Source organism: Magnolia sinica, chromosome 15 (genome assembly GCF_029962835.1).
Source record: "Magnolia sinica isolate HGM2019 chromosome 15, MsV1, whole genome shotgun sequence".
NCBI classification, from domain to species: Eukaryota; Viridiplantae; Streptophyta; class Magnoliopsida; order Magnoliales; family Magnoliaceae; genus Magnolia; species Magnolia sinica.
In genome coordinates this window covers 52,028,357-52,050,492 of record NC_080587.1, presented here as the reverse complement: position 1 = coordinate 52,050,492, position 22,136 = coordinate 52,028,357, and the positions used below count along the sequence as shown (strand labels likewise).

General features: G+C 40.3%; 1 protein-coding gene and 1 long non-coding RNA gene across 2 annotated transcripts in view; one reads left to right on the top strand and one right to left on the bottom strand.

Moving 5' to 3' along the window:
• The first annotated feature begins 17,747 nt into the window (after positions 1-17,747).
• On the top strand, positions 17,748-19,820 carry LOC131227256 (transcription factor TB1-like). The gene has a single exon (XM_058223000.1). The coding sequence runs from the start codon at positions 18,266-18,268 to the stop codon at positions 19,535-19,537; it is 1,272 nt and encodes a 423-aa protein (XP_058078983.1). The 5' UTR covers positions 17,748-18,265; the 3' UTR covers positions 19,538-19,820.
• Positions 19,821-21,064: 1,244 nt separating this feature from the next.
• The window catches only part of LOC131227255 (uncharacterized), an 86,687-nt gene continuing 85,615 nt past the window's right edge, over positions 21,065-22,136 (bottom strand). The window contains exon 3 of the long non-coding RNA XR_009162140.1: positions 21,065-21,651. This is a non-coding gene — a long non-coding RNA (uncharacterized LOC131227255). The remainder of the gene's footprint in view (positions 21,652-22,136) is intronic.

The following is a 22,136-nucleotide window of genomic DNA, read 5'->3' as shown; positions in this document are numbered from 1 at the left end:
TGAATCTTATGTAATTCTGTAATCGCTTAACATTTTATTCATCCATAAAAGCTGAGTACATGCATTTCCAGCTACGATGTATTCAGCCTCAGTAGTTGAGAGCGATATGGAACTTTGTTTCTTACTAAACCAAGATACTAAACAGTTTCCAATATAGAAACAACCACCACTAGTTGATTTTCTATCATCAATATTACTAGCCCAATCAGCATCTGTAAAACCAGTCAATTGAACACTAGTATCATGTAGATACCAAAGCCCCAAATTAGCTGAACTTGCAACATATCGCATAATCCACTTAACAATAGTTAAATGAGACTCTTTAGAGTCAGCTAAATATCTAGCATAAATTCCAGCACTAAAAACAATATCAGGTCTACTTGCAATTAAATAAAGTAAACTGCCAATCATACTACGATATAATTTAGGATCCACATTTTTACCTGTAGAGTCTTTTAAGAGTCTTAATGTTGTACTCATAGGAGTATCAAAGTTTTTTCCATTCTCAAATCCAAACTTTTTAATTAAGTTTAGAGCATATTTGGTTTGAGAAATAAAAATACTATCAAGTTATTGTTTTACTTGCAACCCTAGGAAATAATTCAATTCCCCAACCATGCTCATTTCGAATCTAGATTCCATAAGATCTGCAAACTCATCAGTCATATTAGTATAGGTAGATCCATAAATAATATCATCAACATAAATCTGCATTATTAAGATATGATCGTTATGTTTCTTAACAAAAAGAGTCTTATCAACACTTCCCATTAGAAAATTATGACTTAGTAGAAACTTAGTCAATTTTTTGTATCATGCCCTATGAGCTTGTTTCAAACCATAAAGAGCCTTTTTTAGGCAATAGACATGATCAGTATTCTTAGGGTCGTCAAAACCCGTTGGTTGTTCAACATACACTTCTTCATACAGATCGCCATTTAAGAAAGCACTCTTTACATTCATTTGATATATTTTGATCATTCTAAAGCACGCAATGGATATAAATAGTCTAATTGATTCAAGACGAGCAATTGGGGCAAAGGTTTCATCATAATCAATGCCTTCAATTTGAGTGTACCCTTGTACAACCAGTTTAGCCTTGTTTCCAATTATATTACCAAGTTCATCAGACTTATTTTTGAAAATCCACTTAGTTCCGATAATATGTTTATGTTTAGGTCTACGAACAAGATACCAAACATCATTTCTAATAAATTGATTAAACTCATCTTACATCGCAACTATCCAGTTTTTGTCAGCAAGAGCTTCTTTTACATTTTTCGGTTCGATCTGAGATGTAAAGCACACGTAATTATATATATCTTCTAGTTGTCTACGAGTGCGCACACCAGTGAGAGGGTTTTCAAGAATCTGAGTGGTTGGATGATCTTTGACAGTCCTTAGTTCAGAGTTATTTTGACTTGTTGAAGTATCTGGTTTGTCAATTAGAAGAACTTCATCATTATCTAAACTTGAGGTAAGTGTATTTAAGTGATCGTCAATGACCACATTGATGGATTCTTGAATTACATCGGTCCTCTTATTCAGTACTCGATACGCTCGACTGTTCAAAGCATATCTTAAAAAGATCCCTTCATCACTTTTAGTGTCAAACTTACCCAGATTTTCACGGTCACGTAAAATATAGCACTTGCTGCCAAAAATTCGAAAATATTTGACAGTAAGCTTCTTATCAAACCACATTTCATAAGCCATTTTATTGTTTAACTTACTTATATAAACTTGGTTGATTATATAGCAGACAGCATTTACGGCTTCAGCCCATATATTTTTAGGGAGCTTCATAATATTCAACATTACATTTGCCATTTCTTGAAGCACTCTATTTTTTCTTTCAACAATTCCATTTTGTTGTGGTATTTTGGGTGCAAAGAATTCATATAGTATTCCCTGATCGCAACAGAATTTCTCAGAACTGCTATTCTCAAATTCTGATCCATGATCACTATGGATCTTACTGGCTTGAGAACCTTTTTCTGTTTAAATCCGTCTGAGAATCCTTTTTTACTTTATCAAGGGTTTCTGATTTATCTCTTAAAAAGGCTACCCAATTGAATCTGATAAAATCATCTACGATTACCAGTATGTATTTTTTACCACCTCGACTCTCCGTCCTGGTTGATCCTATAAGATTCATGTGGATGAGTTCGAGTGGTTTTGATGTGGCATTGGAGTCTACCTTTTTGTGAGTACTCCTAGTTTGCTTGCCAATCTGGCATTCGCCACATATTTTATCTACTTTTTATAATTTAGGTAGACCTCTTATCAGTTCTCTCAATTTATACAAATTGCGGTAATGTACATGTCCAAGGCATTTATGCCATAACACAGTTTTATCGGTATGGACCATGTAACACGATTGATTAGATGAGCTAGAATCACTTACGATGTAGCAGTTTTCAGAAGTTCTACGACCAGTTAATATTACCGCACCATTTTTATTTAAAATTTCACATCCTATGTTAGAAAATTTTATGCTATGATTTTATCGCATATTTGAGAAATGTTTAATAAGTTGTGTTTTAACCCTTCTACATATAAAACATTCTCAAATAAAGGGAGGTTAGAAAGTTGAACCGTACCTTGGCCAATAATCCTGCAGTTGCTATCATCACCAAATGTGACTGATCCATCGGTGTCTAGGTACCACTTTGAATGGCTTGATGCTTTGAAAGCAGTGTGGGCAACCAAGCAAGTAACCTAAGGAACCCATTTCATAACTGTTTTGGGTTTAGGAGTATAGTTGATCTTCTTGTATTTGTAGTTGTTGTAAGAATGACCTACTGAGTTAGATTTTAAGAGCTCCTTAAGTAAATCAACTATTTTCTCAGCTAAAGGGTTTCGGTTCTGATTTTTATAGTTGATATAGTTGCATTTGGGCTTTAAAGATTGAAAAGTTTTAGCATTTTTAGAAACATTTTAATTTGAACTATTCCCTTTTTGAGTTTAAAGATTCTCCTTTCACAAACTTAGGAGGAGTATACTTCTGTTTAGGAGGAACATTTTTATCGTAGCCCAAATCAGATTGGTCACCACATTTTCTTAATCCAGACAAAAGCTTTTCTAACTCTGGATTTGGGCATTTCTCCATGTATCCTTTAAACTCAAAAGTGAAGAGACTTCAAGTTTAAGTTTTTCATTTTCAGATTTAAGATTTTCAATAAGGGAGGTTTTAAAATCTAAATCACATTTCTATTTTTCAAAACAATCTAAAATATGGGATTTTTCTAAAATAAGAGAATCAAAATTTTCTTCAAGTTTCAAAAACATTTCTTTTTAAAGTTTTAGTTTAACAGCAATTTTACAACTTTCCTTATATAGGGCATTATAAGCGTCTTGAAGATCTTCTTCATTTTCATGATTACTATTCAGATTTTCTTCACTAGTTGAATCATCATGATCTGAAAAAGTGAACTTGGCTAGAGTCATAAGGGCTTTGACTTCATTACCCGACTCGGTTTCAGAATCTTGTGATTCAGAAGAGGCTTCAGAGCCAGAAGATTTATCCCAAGTAGCCAACATACCTTTCTTTTTAGGTTTGCCCTTATTATAACACTTGTTTGCTAAATGCCCATAGTCTCAGCAGTTGTAACATTGACTATCTTTTAAAGATTTTCAAGTTTTAGATTTGGATCTTTTCTTATCATTAGATTTTTAAAAATCAACCCTCTTTTTACTTTTGAAAATTTTGTAAAACTTTTTAGCTAAAAGGGCCATATCATCTTCAAAATTTTCAAAATCAGAATTACTATTATTTTCTTAAGAAACATTTTTAGAATATTTAAGGGTGACAGATTTACCTTTAGGAGCTTTAAAAGTTAATTCATAAGCCTGTAAAGAGCCAACTAATTCTTCTACTCTCATATTGTCTGTATCATGAAGTTCCTGGATCGTGGTCACCTTTGAGTTGAACCGTTCAAGTAGTGAGCGTAGTGTCTTTGTACACACTTTACTTTCTGGGATTTTATCGACAAGATCCCACGTAGAGTTCACAATGTCATTTAATCTTGTATAGAAGTCCATAAACATTTCATTTTCTTCCATATGTATTTCCTCAAATTTGGTTGTGAGGATTTAGACTTTAGATTTCTTGACAATTGATGTACCCTCGTGTGTCATTTCTAAAATATCCTCAGCTTGCTTTGCAGTATCACAGGATATAATTCTTTTGAATTCATCTGGTGATAGTGCGCAAGTAATTGCTTTTAGTGCTTTTGCATTGGCACTACTCTCATTTTTCTTAAGAGTGGTCCATGAGAAATAAGGTGTTACTCTCATAGGTTTTGATTCATCGATACCAGTCACTTCGGTGGTAGGAGGGGTCCATTTAGTCACTGTGGCTTGCCACACGCTCTCATCCATGGATTTTAAGAAAATTCTCATCCTGGATTTCCAATAGGCATAATTGGAGCCATTAAATGGTGGAGGCCTAGTGACTGAAAGGCTATCAAAATTTGACATCTTATAAAAAGGTTAGATTGATTAGCTCAGGAAATTAATCCAAAAATAAATAACAATTAAAACAAGCTATTAGGCTCTGATACCACTTGAAAAGGCCGAGCTATATGTCCTAGAGGGAGGGTGAATAGGACTATTCCAAATTAAAATGATAACAATGAAATTTAATCAATTAAAGGAAAGATAACACTTTAAACAATCACAATATGGAAATGTAAAGCAACTTCAAAATTCTAGTATTGAGAGGTTGATACCAATGTTGTTCTAAGGACAACCTTACACCATAAAAACTAAGGGTTTATGGCAGGACAACCTTACTAGAGCAGTTTGTGTATCAAAAACTCAAACTGAAGAGGAATAAAAAGGAAATAGCTTGAAAGGAAATATAACCTATTATAACATTCACTACAATGCTTGAAATGTAAACGATTATAACATTCACATCCACAAATACATCCCACAAACTTGAATGATAAATGATATAAAAAATAAACCATACATCCAAACACAAAGAATTATAGTGGTTCGCCTGTGTGTACACCAACTACTAAACAACAACCACACAGCTACTCCACTCCTAATATCCTCACACAGTGGATATTAGCGTTCACTATTTAAATAAGTTTTTCCAGGTTCACCTAAAACCCTCACAATTGTGTATTTTAAATGGGCTTACACAATTCAAAAACCCCACACTTTGAGTTTTCTTGATCTCCTCAGATAACCAAAACAATGAGATTTTTCTGGCTCAATCTTAAAAGAAACCAAAAACAGAAGATTTACACAAATGTACAATACCTGGATATTCTCCTTGAACATGACATATGAACATTGAACCTTTTTCTTCAGATGATAAATGATCTTTGGAGTTCATAAAACTTGATATCGTGACACATAATGAAGATTGAACTTGTGATCTTCTCTTGATTTTGTAGTACTTGAGTTGTACTTCATCTTAAGTCTTGAGTATGAACAGTTCACTTGTTTGTCGATGTCGCTTTAAGACATTGAGCTTTGATGCTTAAAGGAGTGAACAATGTATTGATCTTACATTTCTTTGAAGTAGATCTTGTTCTTGTCTTGAAACATTGTCCCTGTACATGTGATGCATTGCCTTGAACATATATATCAATGTGCTACATAAGACAAATTGTAGTTTTGGCACTACAAAATTTGACAATCAAAGGAGCATGTGACCATAGCACTTGCATAAGCCCCTCTCCCTTCTCCCATGCCCCAATCATGCTTTGAGACTAGCAGAAAGGGCTCCCAATCATACCACCAAACTCATTCATCAGGGTTACAGAGGAAGAGATTTATATCCCTATTAGAAGGTGCAGAACCAAGGAAAGAAGGGTCACTCATCCACCAACATTTCCTCTTAAACCAAGCAGATTTAGAGTGTGGGATTTCTAGCAGCATCAAGCTTCGAGAGGTGACAAGTCCAACTGAGTCAGTTCTGCTTCATGTGGACCTGTCCCCATACTTCATGGATAGGGATCTTTGACCCAACATAGCCAATGAAACAATCCCCCTAACAAACCATGCGATCCTTGATCAGGACCCTACTCAACAAGTTGTTTGCATCCAGGACTGTGGTAACAGAACCAAAACTACAACAAGAATGAAAGTTCCTAATCTAGTTTACCGGAGAAACAAAAGCAAAAGGCTTCATTGCAGGGCTGTGAACTTAGTTTGTCAAATGGATATCATCTTAGTCTAGAATGTCTGGGGAGTGGGTAATGCCCCTACTATGAGGTCAATCAAGAGGCTCCTCACTAAACACAGGTTAGCGATAGTCGCAATATTGGAGCCAATGATCCTAGACTCCAAACGAATCAAAACATGCCTCAAATTAGGCTTCATCTCTTCCTTCGCTAATGTGGACTCTATAGGAAAAAATTGAGTCTTCTACTCTTCTTCGACTGCGGTGGAAATTGCCAAAGATTTTTATCAGATGATATCTTTCAATGTTACTATGTAGGGTTGTGACAAGAATATGCTAATCTCCATTATCTACGCCAAATGTTCCTTCGTCTAAATAAGGGAACTATGGACTGATCTAGTAAACACAACCATCTCGAGGCCAGGGCAGTGGATTGTTTACTAAGATTTCAATGCCATCATGAACCAGTTAGAAAGAATAGGTGGGAATAATCTTGTAACTCCTAGTACAAATGACTTCGTTGAAGAAATTAACAGAGCAGGGCTTATAGATGCAGGATTCACTAGAAATAACTTCACTTGGTGCAACAACCAGGCATGGAGAAACCACAAATGGGCTAGGCTAGACAGGGCCCTTTGCTCTGCTGAATGGATCCAGTTGTTTCCTTGTTTCCAAGTCCATCATCTACCAAGAATCAACTCAGATCACTCCCCTCTGCTCCTATCCTTCCCCCATCCCACCCCATCAACCTCGCACCCCTTCTGATTTCAATGGATGTGGACATTGCATGGCGGATTCCGAGAAGTCGTGTGTTAGCCTCCTAGAAGTCAGAGCCTTCCAACAATCCAATGATCTCCCTCCTCAACAAAATGAAGAACACCAAAACATCACTGAAATCTTGGAATAAGGATGTATTTGGCAACAACTTCTCCATGATCAAGCAAACAAAAAGCGGTCCCGGTGGATAGTGCAGTCCAATCTGGGGGTGTCCTCCTAGCTTTCCAAATGTGTTTGTTGCGCCCTTTAGGAATCCCAGTCCTATGACATCGACACTCTGCTTCACCTGTTCGTCACTAGCAGCCTAGCGCAGAGAGTATGGTTGGCTGTTGGCGGTTGGTTTGCTATTAGTGTTATGGCAGCAACTTCGGTCGAGGCTAGGCTATCCCAGTGGTGGGCGGCTGTCTCATCCAAGTAGGATAAATCGACGTCCCAAATGCTTATTCCGTGCATTGTTATCAGGGAGATATGGAAAGCACACAATGCTGCAGTTTTTGATAGTTTATCGGTCACATGTGATCGAGTTATAGCTGAAATCAGGTGGTGGGTCGCACTGCTCAGCAGATCTTACAGCGTAGGATGTGCGCCTGGGGTAGGGTGGACGGAAAGGACAAGGATGGGACGTGCCTCGCTGATTACTACTACATCTAGAGGCCGAGCAATAGTGTTTAAATGGGAAAGGCCATCGTCGGGATGGGTTAAAATTAATGTAGATGGGTCAACCAGAGGAACTCTAGGCAGATTGGGAGAGGGCGGAATCTGTAGAGGGGAGAAGGGTGATTTCCTGTTTGCATTTTCAGCAGGTTAAGGTGTTGGCTCTAACACCGTTGCAGAACTTTGTGCAGTGCATGACGGTCTTTCACTCGGAATACAAAGGGGTTTTCGTCAAATCATTCTTGAATCGGATTCTAGACTGGTTGTAGATTTGCTCAACGGAGTGGCTAAGCCGAGTTGAAAATGGAAGGCGTGATGATATAGAATTCATCAGCTGCAGAGAATAGGCAGAATCAAATTCATGCATATCCTAAGGGAAGGGAACTCATCTGTGGATTTAATTAATGGCCCGGTTAGGGAGTGCTTCTCAATCTTGTGCTTGGGTCGATCAGCAATCGAAGCATCCACATCAGGTCAGAGGCTGTTGAGTCTAGATAAGGTTGGATTGGGATCGATTAAGGTGCTGTGATTCCCCTTGCTGTTTTTTTTTTTTTGGTAATTAATTGGTGCTTTCAATGTTGGGCCCTCTGTTTTATGTAAAAGGGTGCCCAGATGTATAGGTGGTGATTTTTTTTTTGAAATGATCAATGATATACACAACTTTTAACAAAAAAAAGAAGCAAACAAAAACCAAAATCATCCTCCTAGAAGATTGCAGCTCGGAAATCTGGGACAAACAAACCTTCGAAGATCTCTCCAAAGCTAAACATGAACAGTTGCGACTGGAAAACGTGGAAGAAGTATTTTGAAAATAAAAATCTCATAATAGGTGGTTGAAGGAAGGTGATAGAAACACCAATTTCTTCCATGCCATAGCAAACAAGAGATTAAGGAAGTCCTTTATCAGTAAGATAGATCTGCCTGATGGTAATAGTTCTTCGACTCAAGAGGAAATAAAAGAAGAGGCGATCCTCTACTTTTTCCAAGATTTTCAAAGTGGAAGATTGCTCTCCTCCCGACGACTCGCTCCAACATATTCCAGAGGTAGTATAGGCTAAAGACAACGTATCTCTCCTCTTAGAACCTACCTCTCCTCTCAAAGCCTACCTTTGAAGAGGTCAAACATATAATCACAGATATTCCAATCAATGGGGCCGCAGGTCCAAACATTTTTTCGTGTGCTTTCTTTGCAAGTTGCTGGGATATTGTGGGGGAAGATGTCCTCAATGCTACTACATACCTCTTCAAGGGAGGTAAGATTCCCCGAGCCTTCTCAGCTTCCTATATTTGCCTAATTTCCAAAATCTTTGCTCCTAAGAATTTTTCATATTTTCATCCTATAAGTTTATGTAACAGTGTACAAAGTGTTCTCTAAGATAATTGTAGCTAGACTCAACTCGTTGCTGCCGAAGCGGATATCTAAAGAGCAAGCAGCCTTCGTCCAAGGAAGGTCAATCACTAAAAGTATCGTTCTAGCGTAAGAACTGATTCGGTACATAAACACGAAGGTTCATGGTATAAACATCATTTAGAAGATTGATGTTAACAAGTATTCCGGTGCACACCATGGCGACAGTCCACATTCCTTCGAAGGTTTTGACCTCAATTGAGAAGCAGATGGCAAAATTCTTCTGGGGATGGATAGAAGGGAAAGAAAAATGTCACTGGAAATCCTGGAAAGTGTTGGCTTTGCCTAAGGCGGAGGGTGGTATCGGAATTAGGCGACTTGTGGACATCATGATGGCATTTCGGCTGAAAATGGCTTGGACGATCAGGTATGAGGATGAAAGGAATGTCTGGAAGGACTTCATGGCAGCCAAGTACCATCAGGATTTAGTTCCTCGTCTGTCGGACCGGCCAAGGCGCCCGTCCTGTCCTCTGTGGAAGCAGATTTTGGCCGTCATTCCTATGGTCGATAACCGAGTGTTTTGGCAAATTGGTGCTGGTAAGGGTAACTTCTGGGAGTTGAATTGGATTGGGTTAGGGCCGCTTTCGCAGATTGTTCAAGCTGAGGTTCCTGACGGGCTGCTGGACCTTGATGTGTCTAATGTGCTTGGTCCAGTCGACCCCCTTCCTCCTCCTTCTGCTTGGCTCCTCCTCCCTGAGCAGGTAATTGATCATATTTTTCAGGCGGGTTTTTGTATTGCAGGGGACTTGGACACCCCCAATCTGGCCCTACACCCCACATGGGGATTTCTCTGTTAGATCTGCCTCGGAGTTGTGTAGAACCCCGCATCCAAGTTGGAATTGGTCTCGATGGGTGTGGCATGCCAAACTTCCGCCCAAATTGTCACTTTTTACCTGGAAAGTTGTACAAAAAGCGGTCCCAGTTGACTGTGCAGTGCAATCTCACGGCGTTCAACTAGCTTCTAGATGTTTATGTTGCGCCCTTCAAGGGGCTCACGCCCCCCTAGTCTATGCACAGGAATCAGCCTTCCACTTGTTTGTGGCTAGTAAGTTAGCTCAGCGTGTGTGGTCTGAGATCCGTAGGGATTTTCAGATTGCGGTCATGGCAGCTTCGTCGATTGAAGCTAGGTTTCAGCAGTGGTGGGCAGTGGCCTCGTCGCAACCAAGGATAAATGTAATTCAAATGCTTATGCCCTGTATTATCGTTTGGGAGATTTGGAAAGCTCGAAATGCAGCTCTTTTTTATTCAAAGGCGGTGCCCTCGGCTTCAATTATAGGTAATATTAGGTGGTGGATGACTCGCATTTCTGGCTCAACGGTGGGTGAACATAGCACTACCATAAGAAGACAGTACCGGCAGCCCTGTTCTCAGACTCATTCAGTTATTGAATTTCATGGTCGTACCTTGGTTGTTAAGTGGGCGAGGCCTCCGCCGGAATGGATCAAAGTAAATGTTGATGGTTCAGCTCAAGGAAATCCGGGCAGATCGGGTGGGGGTGGTATTAGTCGAGGTGAAATGGGCAATTTCATTTTTGCTTTTTCTGTGGGTTATGGTGTTGGAACGAACACAGGTGCAGAATTACGTGTGGTTCATGATGGCTTATTCCATGCTCTCCTAAGGGGCAGGCACCAAATCATCATTGAGTTCGATTCTAGGCAAGTGATTGATATGCTAAATGGAGGGGCTAAGCCTGGATGGAAATGGAAAGCTTGGATCCTAAGGATCAACCAACTGAGATTGAGGGGTCGAGTTAACTTTGTGCATGTTCTGAGGGAAGGAAACGCACCTGCAGATTTTATGGCCCGGCGTGGAAGCAGCTCTCAATCCTTTTCCTGCTTCGACTCTCTTGCGGATCTTCCCCAACAGGTCAGAGGTTCTATCTTTCTTGATAAGGTTGGCCTTGGTTCGATCAAGACGTTGTAAAGGTTTTGCTTCCTTTGTGCAGTTTTCGTTTCTTCCAAAAAGCAGGCCTGGGTAACCTGCGAGTTTGTTTTCTTGGGCTTGATTGGGTAGGGGTCGTCAGCTTCGCTCGAGCCTTTTCCCCTGGTTTTCCTAGGCTCGCTTCCAGTGATGCTTTGTTCATAGTTCTGAGGTTGTTCTTGTAAACGGTAGGCGAGGCCCAAATCTTTTTGTTGGGGCCTGCCCGAATGGATGTACATCTTTTCGTTTTTATAAAATTTGGTGGCTCAGTCCCACCTTTTCTTTTTTTTAAAAAAAAAAAAATCATTTAGAAGATTGATATGGAAAAAGCATACGACAAGGTAGATTGGAACTTCCTCAAAGTGGCTCTTCTTAAATTCGACTTTAGCCATCAATAGGTCAACTTTGCTAAGAAATGCTAGTCGGTAGTATGGTTCTCGGTGCTTTTCAACGGCGAGGCTTGCGACTTCTTCAAATCAGAAAGGGGATTGCATTAAAGGGATCCGATCTCTCTAAGTCTCTTTAACCTGTTGATGGAGGCCATTAGCAGAGGTGTCAAAAATATGGTAGAGCGGGGCCTTTGCACGCCTTACACAACCACAAGATGCAACCAGATCATATCCCATCTCCTCTACACCGATGATACCATCTTCTTCACCAACGGCAGCAGAAGCTCCTAATCTGAATTGTTGAACTTCCTCAGTAAATTCTATGAGACGTCAGGCCTGAAAATAAACAAAGCAAAAAAGCAATCTTTTGGTATCTTCCAAGTTGGTTGAAGGTCATATTAGGATCTTATAAAGGCTAACAGGGATAGCTAGAGCCGCTTCCACCTTTTCGTATCTTGGGGCCCCCCTGATAAGCGGCAGAACTAAGAGAGCCCACTTCCAACCCATGCTAGATAAAATTCTGCATAGAATCTCAAGAGGGAAAGGCCCCTTCCTTAACCAAGTTGCGAGATCGATTCTCATTAAACATATCCTATGCAGCATCATGATTCACTCATTAGCAGGTACGAAGGTACCGAAAGGAATGTTTCATGATATCGAGAAAGTTATAGATGACTTTTTCTGGGGAAGGTCCAATAGTAAGAAGAATCTTACTGGGTTAACTGGAAAAGAATTGCAGCCCCAATAGAAGAAGGTGGCCTAGGAATCAAGTGCTTGAGGGATGTTATGAAAGCCTTCAGAATGAAAATGGCCTGGATGACCTAATATTATCATGAGAACAGTCTCTAGGCAACATTCATAATATCGAAATACAGGCTAGATGAGCAAAACATAGTAATAACCCTTGTCCTACCATCCACGTCTCGCTGCTGGAACGAAATCTCAGACATCTCTATCCTTGTGAGAGCTAACATGTGTCTAATGGTGGGAGATGGTTCCAACAACCTCTGGACAAGTAATTGGATAGGGCTCGGCCCACTTAAGGGCTGGATCTCAAGCCAAATCCCCGAAATCTGGAGTCAAATGAAGGTTAATGATGTGTTAGGTCCCAACGACATCCCGCCAAATGCTACAACAACTCCTCTCTTCCCTTCCATCATCCTCTGACACATCACTGAAAAGGGATTAACAACCCCGAGTAGCAAGGACCACTTCATTTGGATAGGGGAATTATCAGGAAAATTCTCTATCAAGTCGGCTTGAAAGAAAGTTTGCACGGGTGGCAATAGAAGGCAGTGAGCCAGGTGGGTTTGGTACAATAAAGTACCTCCCTAGATCTCTATTTTCTTGTGGAAACTCCTAAATGAAGTTCTGCTGATAGATTTAGGCGGAAAAAAGAAAGGAGCAACTCTAACATCCTGTCGTAACTGCTTCAATGAAACTAATAGCAGCCACGAGGAATCCTTGGACCACCTGTTCGCTAACAGACATTTGGCAACCACCCTTTGGCAACATTTCTCCTACACCCTATGAATTTCATTCTTAGCTAGCCAAACAGCAACAGGTCGAGCATCACAATGGTGGATCCTAGCCAACAATCACTCCAGCATCGGGATCCTCAGAGAACTAGGCCCAGCTCTAAATATGGAACGTAAGAAATGGGAAGAGATTGGAAGATATTCAGGTGAGAGCGGACCGCTCTATTGCCAGTATCCAAAGATGGTTCTCGATTATCTTCTCCTCATTCCCACTTCCGCCAAGTAGAGATCACAACAACTAATAAGCCATCCGTGATGTAGGCCTCCTCTCCAACCAAGGTTCCATATTGCCCCCTTCTATCATCAAATGGTCTAGGCTAACGGTGGGATAGGTGAAACTGAATGTTGACGGCTCCTCTCGGGGAAACCCATGCTTCTCAGGTAGTGGGGGAGTCTGTTGAAACGACAAAGGTTGGCTTCTCTTTGCTTTCTCCAGAGGCTATGGTCTAACAACCAACTTCAAGGCTGAAGTTAGAGCATTGGTGGATGGGATGAATCACTGCTTGGAAAAAGGTTTTCATAAGACCCAAGTGGAAAGTGACTCGAAAGTAGCAGTGGGCTTACTCTCAAATGAAAGACCAACTCCATGGAGTGTCTGCTACTAGAAGAAGAAGATTAAAGCAATGTAGAAATTAGCAACTTTCTCTATTCAGCACAATCTGAGGGAAGCCAAGGTCTTTTGATTTTTTACTTTTGTCAGCGGTTATGGGATCACTTCTAACAACAAGGCTAAGTTGTGGGCTGTTTATGATGGCATGGCTTTTTGCGTCTCTCTTGGGTTAAACAGAGTCCTCGTTGAATCTGATACTAAATGGGTGGTGGAGTACATCATTGGAAATTCCTCTAGCGCTTGGAAATGGAAATACTAGCTATCCAGAATTAGGAGGTTAAGTTATAAGACAACATTTTAGATCTCTTAAATCTCTAGAGAGGCCAATGGTCCGGCTGATGGTTTAGCTAAGCAGGATAGTTTGTCCCAAGCCAATCATTTCTTTAGGGAGGTATCCAATCTCCCTAGGCTAGTCAAGGGTTGTTTTCTTCTGTATAAAATGGGATTGGATTCTATTAGAAAGATTAAGGGTATCCCATCTGCATAGGATATGATAGGCACGTCAGGTATTTGTTTTTAGTTGCTGCCCGAAAAATCTACATCTGTACATTTTTCTCATAAATGAAAATCAGGTTCCAAAAAATAAAAATAAAAAACATTTTGAAGGAAGCTAACAGAGTAGCAGATGGCCTAACGCATCCCGAAAGCCAACTAAACATGGAATTTAACCATGAATTTGCACTCCCACTCAAGTCCAGAGGGGATCTTCTCCTGGACCGGGCGGGTCTACAAATGATAAGGGAAAATTAGAACCGTTTTGCAGGGTTTCATCTTAATGATAGGTTGGCCCTCCTTTTTGTCGGTAGGGTAGCCCCAATCGTATACTATCTGTACAACTTCGCCAAATTTTACTGAATATATCCGCTTTAAAATATATATATATATATATATATATATATATATATATATAAAAGGTACTATGCGCTCGACCTCACGATAAGCTCCCATGAGGTCGAGTTGTGTGGGCCCCACCGTGATGCGTGTCAACCATCAACACCGTGCATTTGATGGGTCCCCTTTAAATTATGGGATATCCCAAAAATCAACCGTATACGGAACTCAGGTGGGCCATACCATCTAAAATCATGTGAAGACACCATTAAAACATATAAAAGCACTTGGTGGGGCCCACCTGAAATTTGCATGCACCTAAAACTTGGTCTGAACCCTCATCCAAGTGGGACACACATAATGGATGGGCTGGATTTGCAAACCACATCTCGGTGAGCCCAAAAAATGATTATGAATATTTTAATGGTGCACGGCCCCTCTCCATTGCTGTATGTGGTGTGGCCCACACAAGTCACGGATTGACTTGATTTTTGAGACCTAGGCTCACGATGGAATGGTGAATCTGACTGATGGAGTACATGTTCGAAACGCATCACGGTGGGGCCCACACAACTCAACCTCATGGGATGGACCGGTGACGTCGACCGCATAGTACCTTTTCCCATATATATATATATATATATATATATATATATATATATATATATATATATATATACACACACACACACACACACACACACACTTAAAGAGTTATACACTATTTTTTTAAAAGTCCCTCTTTGTTTTGTCCCACTCTTTATTTATTTTATATATTTTTATTTTTTTTAAAGTTGAATAAATGTATGCCACATGCATAATTGTTGAGTTCCTGTGCATCAAGCATCAAACTCTGTTAGTGCATCAAATAATTAGGCTTTCGCCTTTGGTTGGTAATAAATCTGAAGAAGAAGAAGAAGAAGAAGAAAAAAAAAAACACTCCCCTTTCACGCAACAAAAACCGTTAAAACGGTGTTTATGACGTCCGCAATGATTATAGGTTGAGGAACGCATGAAGATGCCTATACTGTCCTGATAAACCTAGTCTATACAACTGATCCAGACTGATGAATGGAAGATCCTAACCATCCGATTTAAGCCCATTTTCATGACTTATTAACCATCTATGTCTAAGCTACCGATCAAACGGTTACAGAACCACCTATGTCAGGTGTTCTTATATTAGTTCACCTCCCCATCCATGAAGAAGCCTCACATCGCCTGAGACCATCCTAAATGTGGGCCCCACTTGTACGGATTGAGCGCATGAGGACAGGTGCAGATCCTGAGGTTGTATTATTGAAATGCAAACGCAACAAGGAAGAAGGTAAAAGGAGAAGCTTGGAATGTGGATAAGGGCAAGAGAGCAGCATGATAAATAGAAAGATAGACTGTTTAGAAAGTAAGGGAAAGCGACATCACCGAATGAGAGAGAGTGAGAGAGAGAGAGAGAGAGACAAGGAGAAGATGGTGGTTGGATAGGATTTTTGTTGGAGAAGGGCAGGCTCGTGAATGGGGCATAGAGATAGTACGAGCACATACATGCATAAGCAATACACCCCATCACCCCTTTCTTGACAATAAGAAGAAGATGAGGCAGCTATTCCCCACCTCAATAAAAGTAGGCAACAAAGCCCTACAAGAATGCGCCCTACCACAGACTCCAACACCACAGCCAAAGACATTCCGTATCTTTATCCACAGATGACTACTCCTATGGTGTGCGTTTGTTGCCGTGTATTAACCTGTTGAGTCCCATTCTCCAGATGGTAACATGGGTCCTGTCTGCATGCATCTAATCTGAGAGATCCATTTTGGATGGAACATATCTAAAATTCCTACTCAATGGGCCATCTTGAACATTTGGATCGTTGCTGGAAATCTACACAGATCCAACGATCTTAATTATCTGATTTTGCCTGTTGAATTTGGATACCTGGCAAGGATGGCATGATTTTTGAGCCATGCTACATGCAGAATGGGGAAAATGATTTGGACGATCATGATTAATAAGAGTATGCCATTAAACATAAATAAATAAATAAAATTAATTAAAATTAAAAATTTAAAAAAAAAAAAAATTTAAAGGAAAAAAAGAAAAAAGAAGGAAAAAAAAAAAAAGGTAGAATGGAGTCGCATCGATAAATAGAAAGATAAAGACTGCTTAGAAAGTTAAGGGAAAGCGACATCACCAAATGAGAGAGAGAGAGAGAGAGAGAGAGAGAGAGAGAGAGGCATGAGGGGAGGAGGCTGGTTGGCTAGGATTTTTGTTGGAGAACATATATGCGTTGAACGGACATGCTTCCAATTAATAATTTTTTGTGAAAGCACAATATAAGAAATCCAACCGTATTCTCAAGGGCTAAGATGATGATTCACTGTCATTTAAAGGTTCAAGGTTCCTTCAATAAAATGCATATTCTCTTGAAAAGAAAAAGAAAAAGAAAGAAAAAACTGATGTGGGATGCATGCTTTGCAATATAGACCATTCAGACCGTGCACCCTACTAAGTGAATGGACCGAAAATGACAAGCCATTCATAAAAATAAACTAACAGTGAATTGTCGGATCGGATGGCGGTGATCGCTTAATGAATGTGAATTTTGAACCATGTTTAATCAAAGAGGAGAACTTAACCAACAATTTGGATGGAGTAGATGAATGAGCAGCATTTCTGAAATGTGGTGGTGAATTAGGAAAGGGAGTGGGGTAGTTCTAGCGTCCAAAGAGAAGGAAGCTGGACGGAAAAGGAGAGATGAAAAGGAAAGGGAGTCGCATGGTCAAAGAAGCTATTGCACAGGGTGTAGGCCAAATAATTGTCCTTTAGGGTTCCTAAAGGAAGACACGCGTAAACAGAGAAGAGAAACAGGCGTACGGTCGAGGGAATAAGGGCGGGCGCATGGTTGTCTTGAAGGAAGCCCTGACCCTACAACAACCCCACCCAAATACATGGAATCCATCCAGGCCTCCTCTCTCTCTCTCCCCTTTGTTGAATAACGGGCTGAAAAGTTAAGACGTTGCTGTCTATTCTATCACCTGCTCGCCCACGTGAAGTGGCTCTCTACACCATCTCACATCCACTCACTTCCTATAACAGCGACTCACACACACCACTGTTACTGCGTGTGCCACACCCCATCATGCACTCGCACAATTGAGCGTACACTCGCATTGCTGTATACACCCGCAACCCCTTTCTATCGATCATCTCTTTCTAATGCCACTCATACGCTACTGAGCTCTCTCTCACTCTCGCGCACACACGGTGTGCCGTATACACAACATTGCGGGAGGACAGATTCTTATATACATGGACACTCTCCGGCTATCGACACACCTTATATCTCGAAACCGCCACAGATTCCTCTCTCGTACTTAACACGGAGGTGAACAAACGCACACACCCACACATAAATATCAACAAATCACCAGAAAACAACCTGCTTTCTCTCTCTCCAGTACAGCATCTAATTCCAACTGCAAACCTTTTGCATTCTCATTCACCGTCCAGCACAACGGCTCTCTCTCTCTCTCTCTCTCTCTCTCTCTCTCACAGTAGCTTCCTTCACTCTCTCGCAACAGCTACCTTTTTCCTAAAAAGTAAGAGGAAAAAAGTGAACTCTCTCCCTCTCCCTAACCCCAACAGCTTACTTGTCCTAAAAAGCAAGTGACAAGAAAAGGATAAGAACTCCTTGTCGCTAATATATACCAGCTACCAATCTCCATACCTTGCACCTCTCTCTCTCTCTCTCTCCTCCTCTCTTCATCATGTCCTTTGCACCGAAAGAGATGGAACGAGTGGAGCTCTTTCGAGGCAAGGTACTACCCCTTTTATGGCCATAGTTCTTGCCACGACCTGCCCATTCAACAATCTCTCCCAACGTAAACTTGGTTACATACATAGAATAGCTTGAGATAGAGATAGATAGAGAGAGAGAGAGAGAGAGAGAGAGAGAGAGAGAGAGAGCTACGCGTTGCAGCGACACTCCATAGATGTTCCCATCCAACACCCCCACCAGCCTTATGCACGCATACACCGAGCACCAGTTCCTGTATGATGATGTCAGACTCTCTCCTACCATTGACCATGGCGACTCCTTTCTCCCTTACGACCACCACCTTCTCACTCCCCATCGCCATCTCTTCCCACCCTCTCCTGATAATACACCCCTTCTCATACCTCAGCCTCCTACCACAACTTCCACTAATCTCACACCCAAAGATATGCCAATTTTCAGCCCTACCCACAACTTCTTTCCTACTAACAAGACCTCTTCCTTGGCCGGCATGGCCCGAAAGCGCATCTCAAAGAAAGATCGCCACAGCAAGATCTTGACCCTCCAAGGCCCTAGGGACCGCCGGATGCGGCTGTCCCTTGAGATTGCTCGCAAGTTCTTCAATCTCCAAGACATGCTCGGCTTCGATAAGGCCAGCAAGACTGTCGGGTGGTTGCTGACCAAGTCGAAGGCTGCAATCAAGGAGCTTGCCCATGGCATATCTCAAACCAATGGTTGCAGCAGCGGCGGAGGTGGTGAGACCAAGAGCACCTCCTCTATGTCGGAGTGTGAAGTTATATCTGGAGTTGATGAGACCATTGAAAATGTGGCCCTTGTGGAGAACGGCGATAAGTTCACTACCAAGGTGAAGAGGATTCGGCAGCTGCGGAAGGCTGCATTCCATCCCCTTGCTAAGGAATCAAGGGCGATGGCCAGAGCCAAGGCAAGGGAGAGAACAAAGGAAAAGATGAGTCGTCGAAGCCTTGGGAGATCAAAGCAAGGTACCGGAATGGACCCCACATACCTGAACCAATCGAAATCATTGGGTCTTGTCAAAAGCATGGAGGAACCCCATTCTCACAGCCCTGATAATAAGTCTTCTTTGCGATCGGTGGCAGAATTCAAAGAACCCGCTTCCCAATCTTTGGATCATCAGGCGACAATCAATGAAATGCTTGGTGAGTCCATTCCAGTCGCCAGTGAGGTGGGCCATTCAATCTTCGATTACCACCATCACATTATGCAAGGGGTAAATTCTGATGAACATCTAGTCTCCTTTCAGAACAACGACATCAACTACTTTTCAGAGAATTGGTACATGGATGGTGCAAGAATGCATTCAAGCTACTGTGTGGCACCCAACATCCATTCATCAACAGGTGATGCACATGATCGAATTACTACTACTGTCTTCAAATTGGCATCTGATGGCCCGTTGCAGTCCCAATTCACCGATTTGCAATTCTGCACCAAGTCCTGGGAGACCTAAAACAATCAGAGTTTGTGCTAGCACCTGTTCACTATTTTCCATCTTTCACTATATTAGATGTATGATCATATGAACAGTATCTTCTATATGCTCTTTCTGGGTGCAATTTATGTAAATTTCTTCAGTTTCTTTGTGTTTGTTCGAAATAATGTCTGTTGATCCCTCCATGGAGAGAGAGAGAGACCATGGAAAAAGTGGCATTTTCTCTTCATATATTCCAGAAGTTTAGCAGTTAGTGTGATGTATAACATGATATTCTACAAAAGCTTTTTTTTTTTTTTTTGGCAGTTCATTCTGGTAGATTCATGCTGATTATTTAGTATGTAGATCTTATGTAGGTTCACACAAATACTTCGTCTGTAGTTTTACATAGAAAAGGCCTTTGGATAATATAGCTTTGACCTTCCCAAATCTTTGTAACTTGAACTTAAAAAAAATAAAAATAAAAAAAGAAATCTCAGAGACTTGTCTTTATAGGAGAAGAAAGAAGTCTTGTTTACTACGGCTTGGACCTTATCCATGTATTCCTAGCAAGTTTCTTTTACATAGGATGTTTGATTTTATATTTTTTGGCTACTAATTTCGTACTTTAAAAAAAAAAAAAAAATTAAAAAAAAAAAAAGAAAAAAAAAAAAAGAAAAAAAAAAGAAAGAAACAAGAAAGTTTGATTCACAATTTTTGTTTTTGATCTTTACAATCATCAAGAATTTCATTCCCTATTTTTTCCTCAAAAAACTTGCCCCAACTTTTAGCTGGGGAATAAAAAAAACCTAGACAATTTAATAGAATTTTATGCTTTTTCCAAGTTTCCCCATAAAACCTGGTACATCAACCACCAAAATTAAATGATACCCCAGAAAAAAAAAAAAAAAAAAAAAACCAGGCCAACTCTAAAATTCCCTAGGAAACATAAAAACCAGGGAACAGATTCCTCAACAACCAAACAGGAATGTATATGATAGTTCACGGCTAGCTAGGTGTGAAGATTTACTCTACTTCCTGGGTGTTAGTTAAATATGACTGAAAATCAGACCTCTTGAAGGCGAAGTATCAGGAATATGATCTAAGGGGTATTAAAGTTTCTATTGTTGTGGGATTGATTAATATCCATGTGTCTTTGGATGTTTGTTTGTGTAATGCCTGAAAATTGGATATCTTGAAGAAATATCAAGAATATGATCTAAGGGGGATTAAAGTTTCCATTTCTGTGGTAATGATTCTTATCCATGTTTCTGTGGACGTATGTTTGTGTATGGTTTTGTGGATAATTTGTGTTTTATCATCTAATCTAGAAAGGAGGGGGGAAAAAGACTGGTACATCAAAGAGAGATGGTCCAATCAAGGGCTGGATTAGCCTCTTTCAAAATTAATGGACCTCCTAATAAATTCAATTGCATTGCTGCAATATGATGAGAGGCTATTCTCCCAGAAAAAACCTGTAAAAGACTTCAGAGCTACATGCTAGATTTATAGATTGTACTTTTCTAGTTGTACCCTAAGGACCATAGAAGCTTGATACAAGAAATGCCTCAGACTTGGAGAACGCTACCTCATGAGATGAAAGCCAAGGATATAGGACAAACCCAAAGCGTATTTTCTTGTATGTTCATCATAGAATATAAGGAAGAGCACACCACCTGTAATTCATTGATGATAAGGAAAAATGTGCATCAATCGGGGGAGAGGGAGCCTGATCCCTTGAACTGACCTCGCAAAATCCCTGCATAGGTATACCACCAAGATGCTGTACAAAAAAAAAAAAAAAAATACTCACCCAAATCACCATGTCTAAAACCATGAGGATAAGGTTATCTGCTCAAATGTAGCCAATGCCCAACTCATCCATGACTGTGCACCCAACCATAGAAGCTTGATACAAGAAATACCTCAAACTTGGAGACTGCTATGGGCCATGTTCTCTATTACCTTTCACCTGAGAATGGATGTCATTCATGGCCAAGAAAATTGTATTACCTTCCCCTCCACTTTCCCATCCTTGCCAAACTACCAGCTATTGTTCGCGTGGAATATATGCAACAGTTTGAAATGCAACCATGACAACACTTCTCGATCTACACCAAAAAGGGGTACCACATACTCCATGGGGAAGCTTCCTCTCAACAAGAAATCGACAAGGACTTTCAGATCATTCTCAAAAAGAACATTATTTTCGTTGGTAGATGAAAATTTTATTTCTTATAATAGAATTACAAAATGGATTCTCTCTACATCACTGGATTGGGGTATATATTGGAAATTTGCAAAGCTGTGTGTAACTATTATTTTCTTCTATTGTTTCAAAGCTCCTATACCTCCAAGGTTTGTTTTTTATTTTCATGGTCTTATATTTTCGAGTGCATGGATTGCCTGGTGATTTCATATTTTATAGTATGAAATGCAATATGGGTTTTGGTCTAATAAATATATTGGAGCAATGGGAATTTTTCAATAATTGTTCTTCCAATGAATAATCAATGCAAATTTTTGGTTAATTTGGGCCATCTGATGAATGTAGTGTAGGATTTGAAAAAGAAAATATACACAGGAAGTTTTGAAGGCAAGAAACTATGTAATTGGAAAACTGCACAATAAGAAAATT

What these genes read in the sequence shown, in the direction of transcription:
- LOC131227256 (XM_058223000.1), top strand. Translation starts at nt 18,266, where the DNA reads ATGTTCCCATCCAACACCCCCACCAGCCTTATGCACGCATACACCGAG.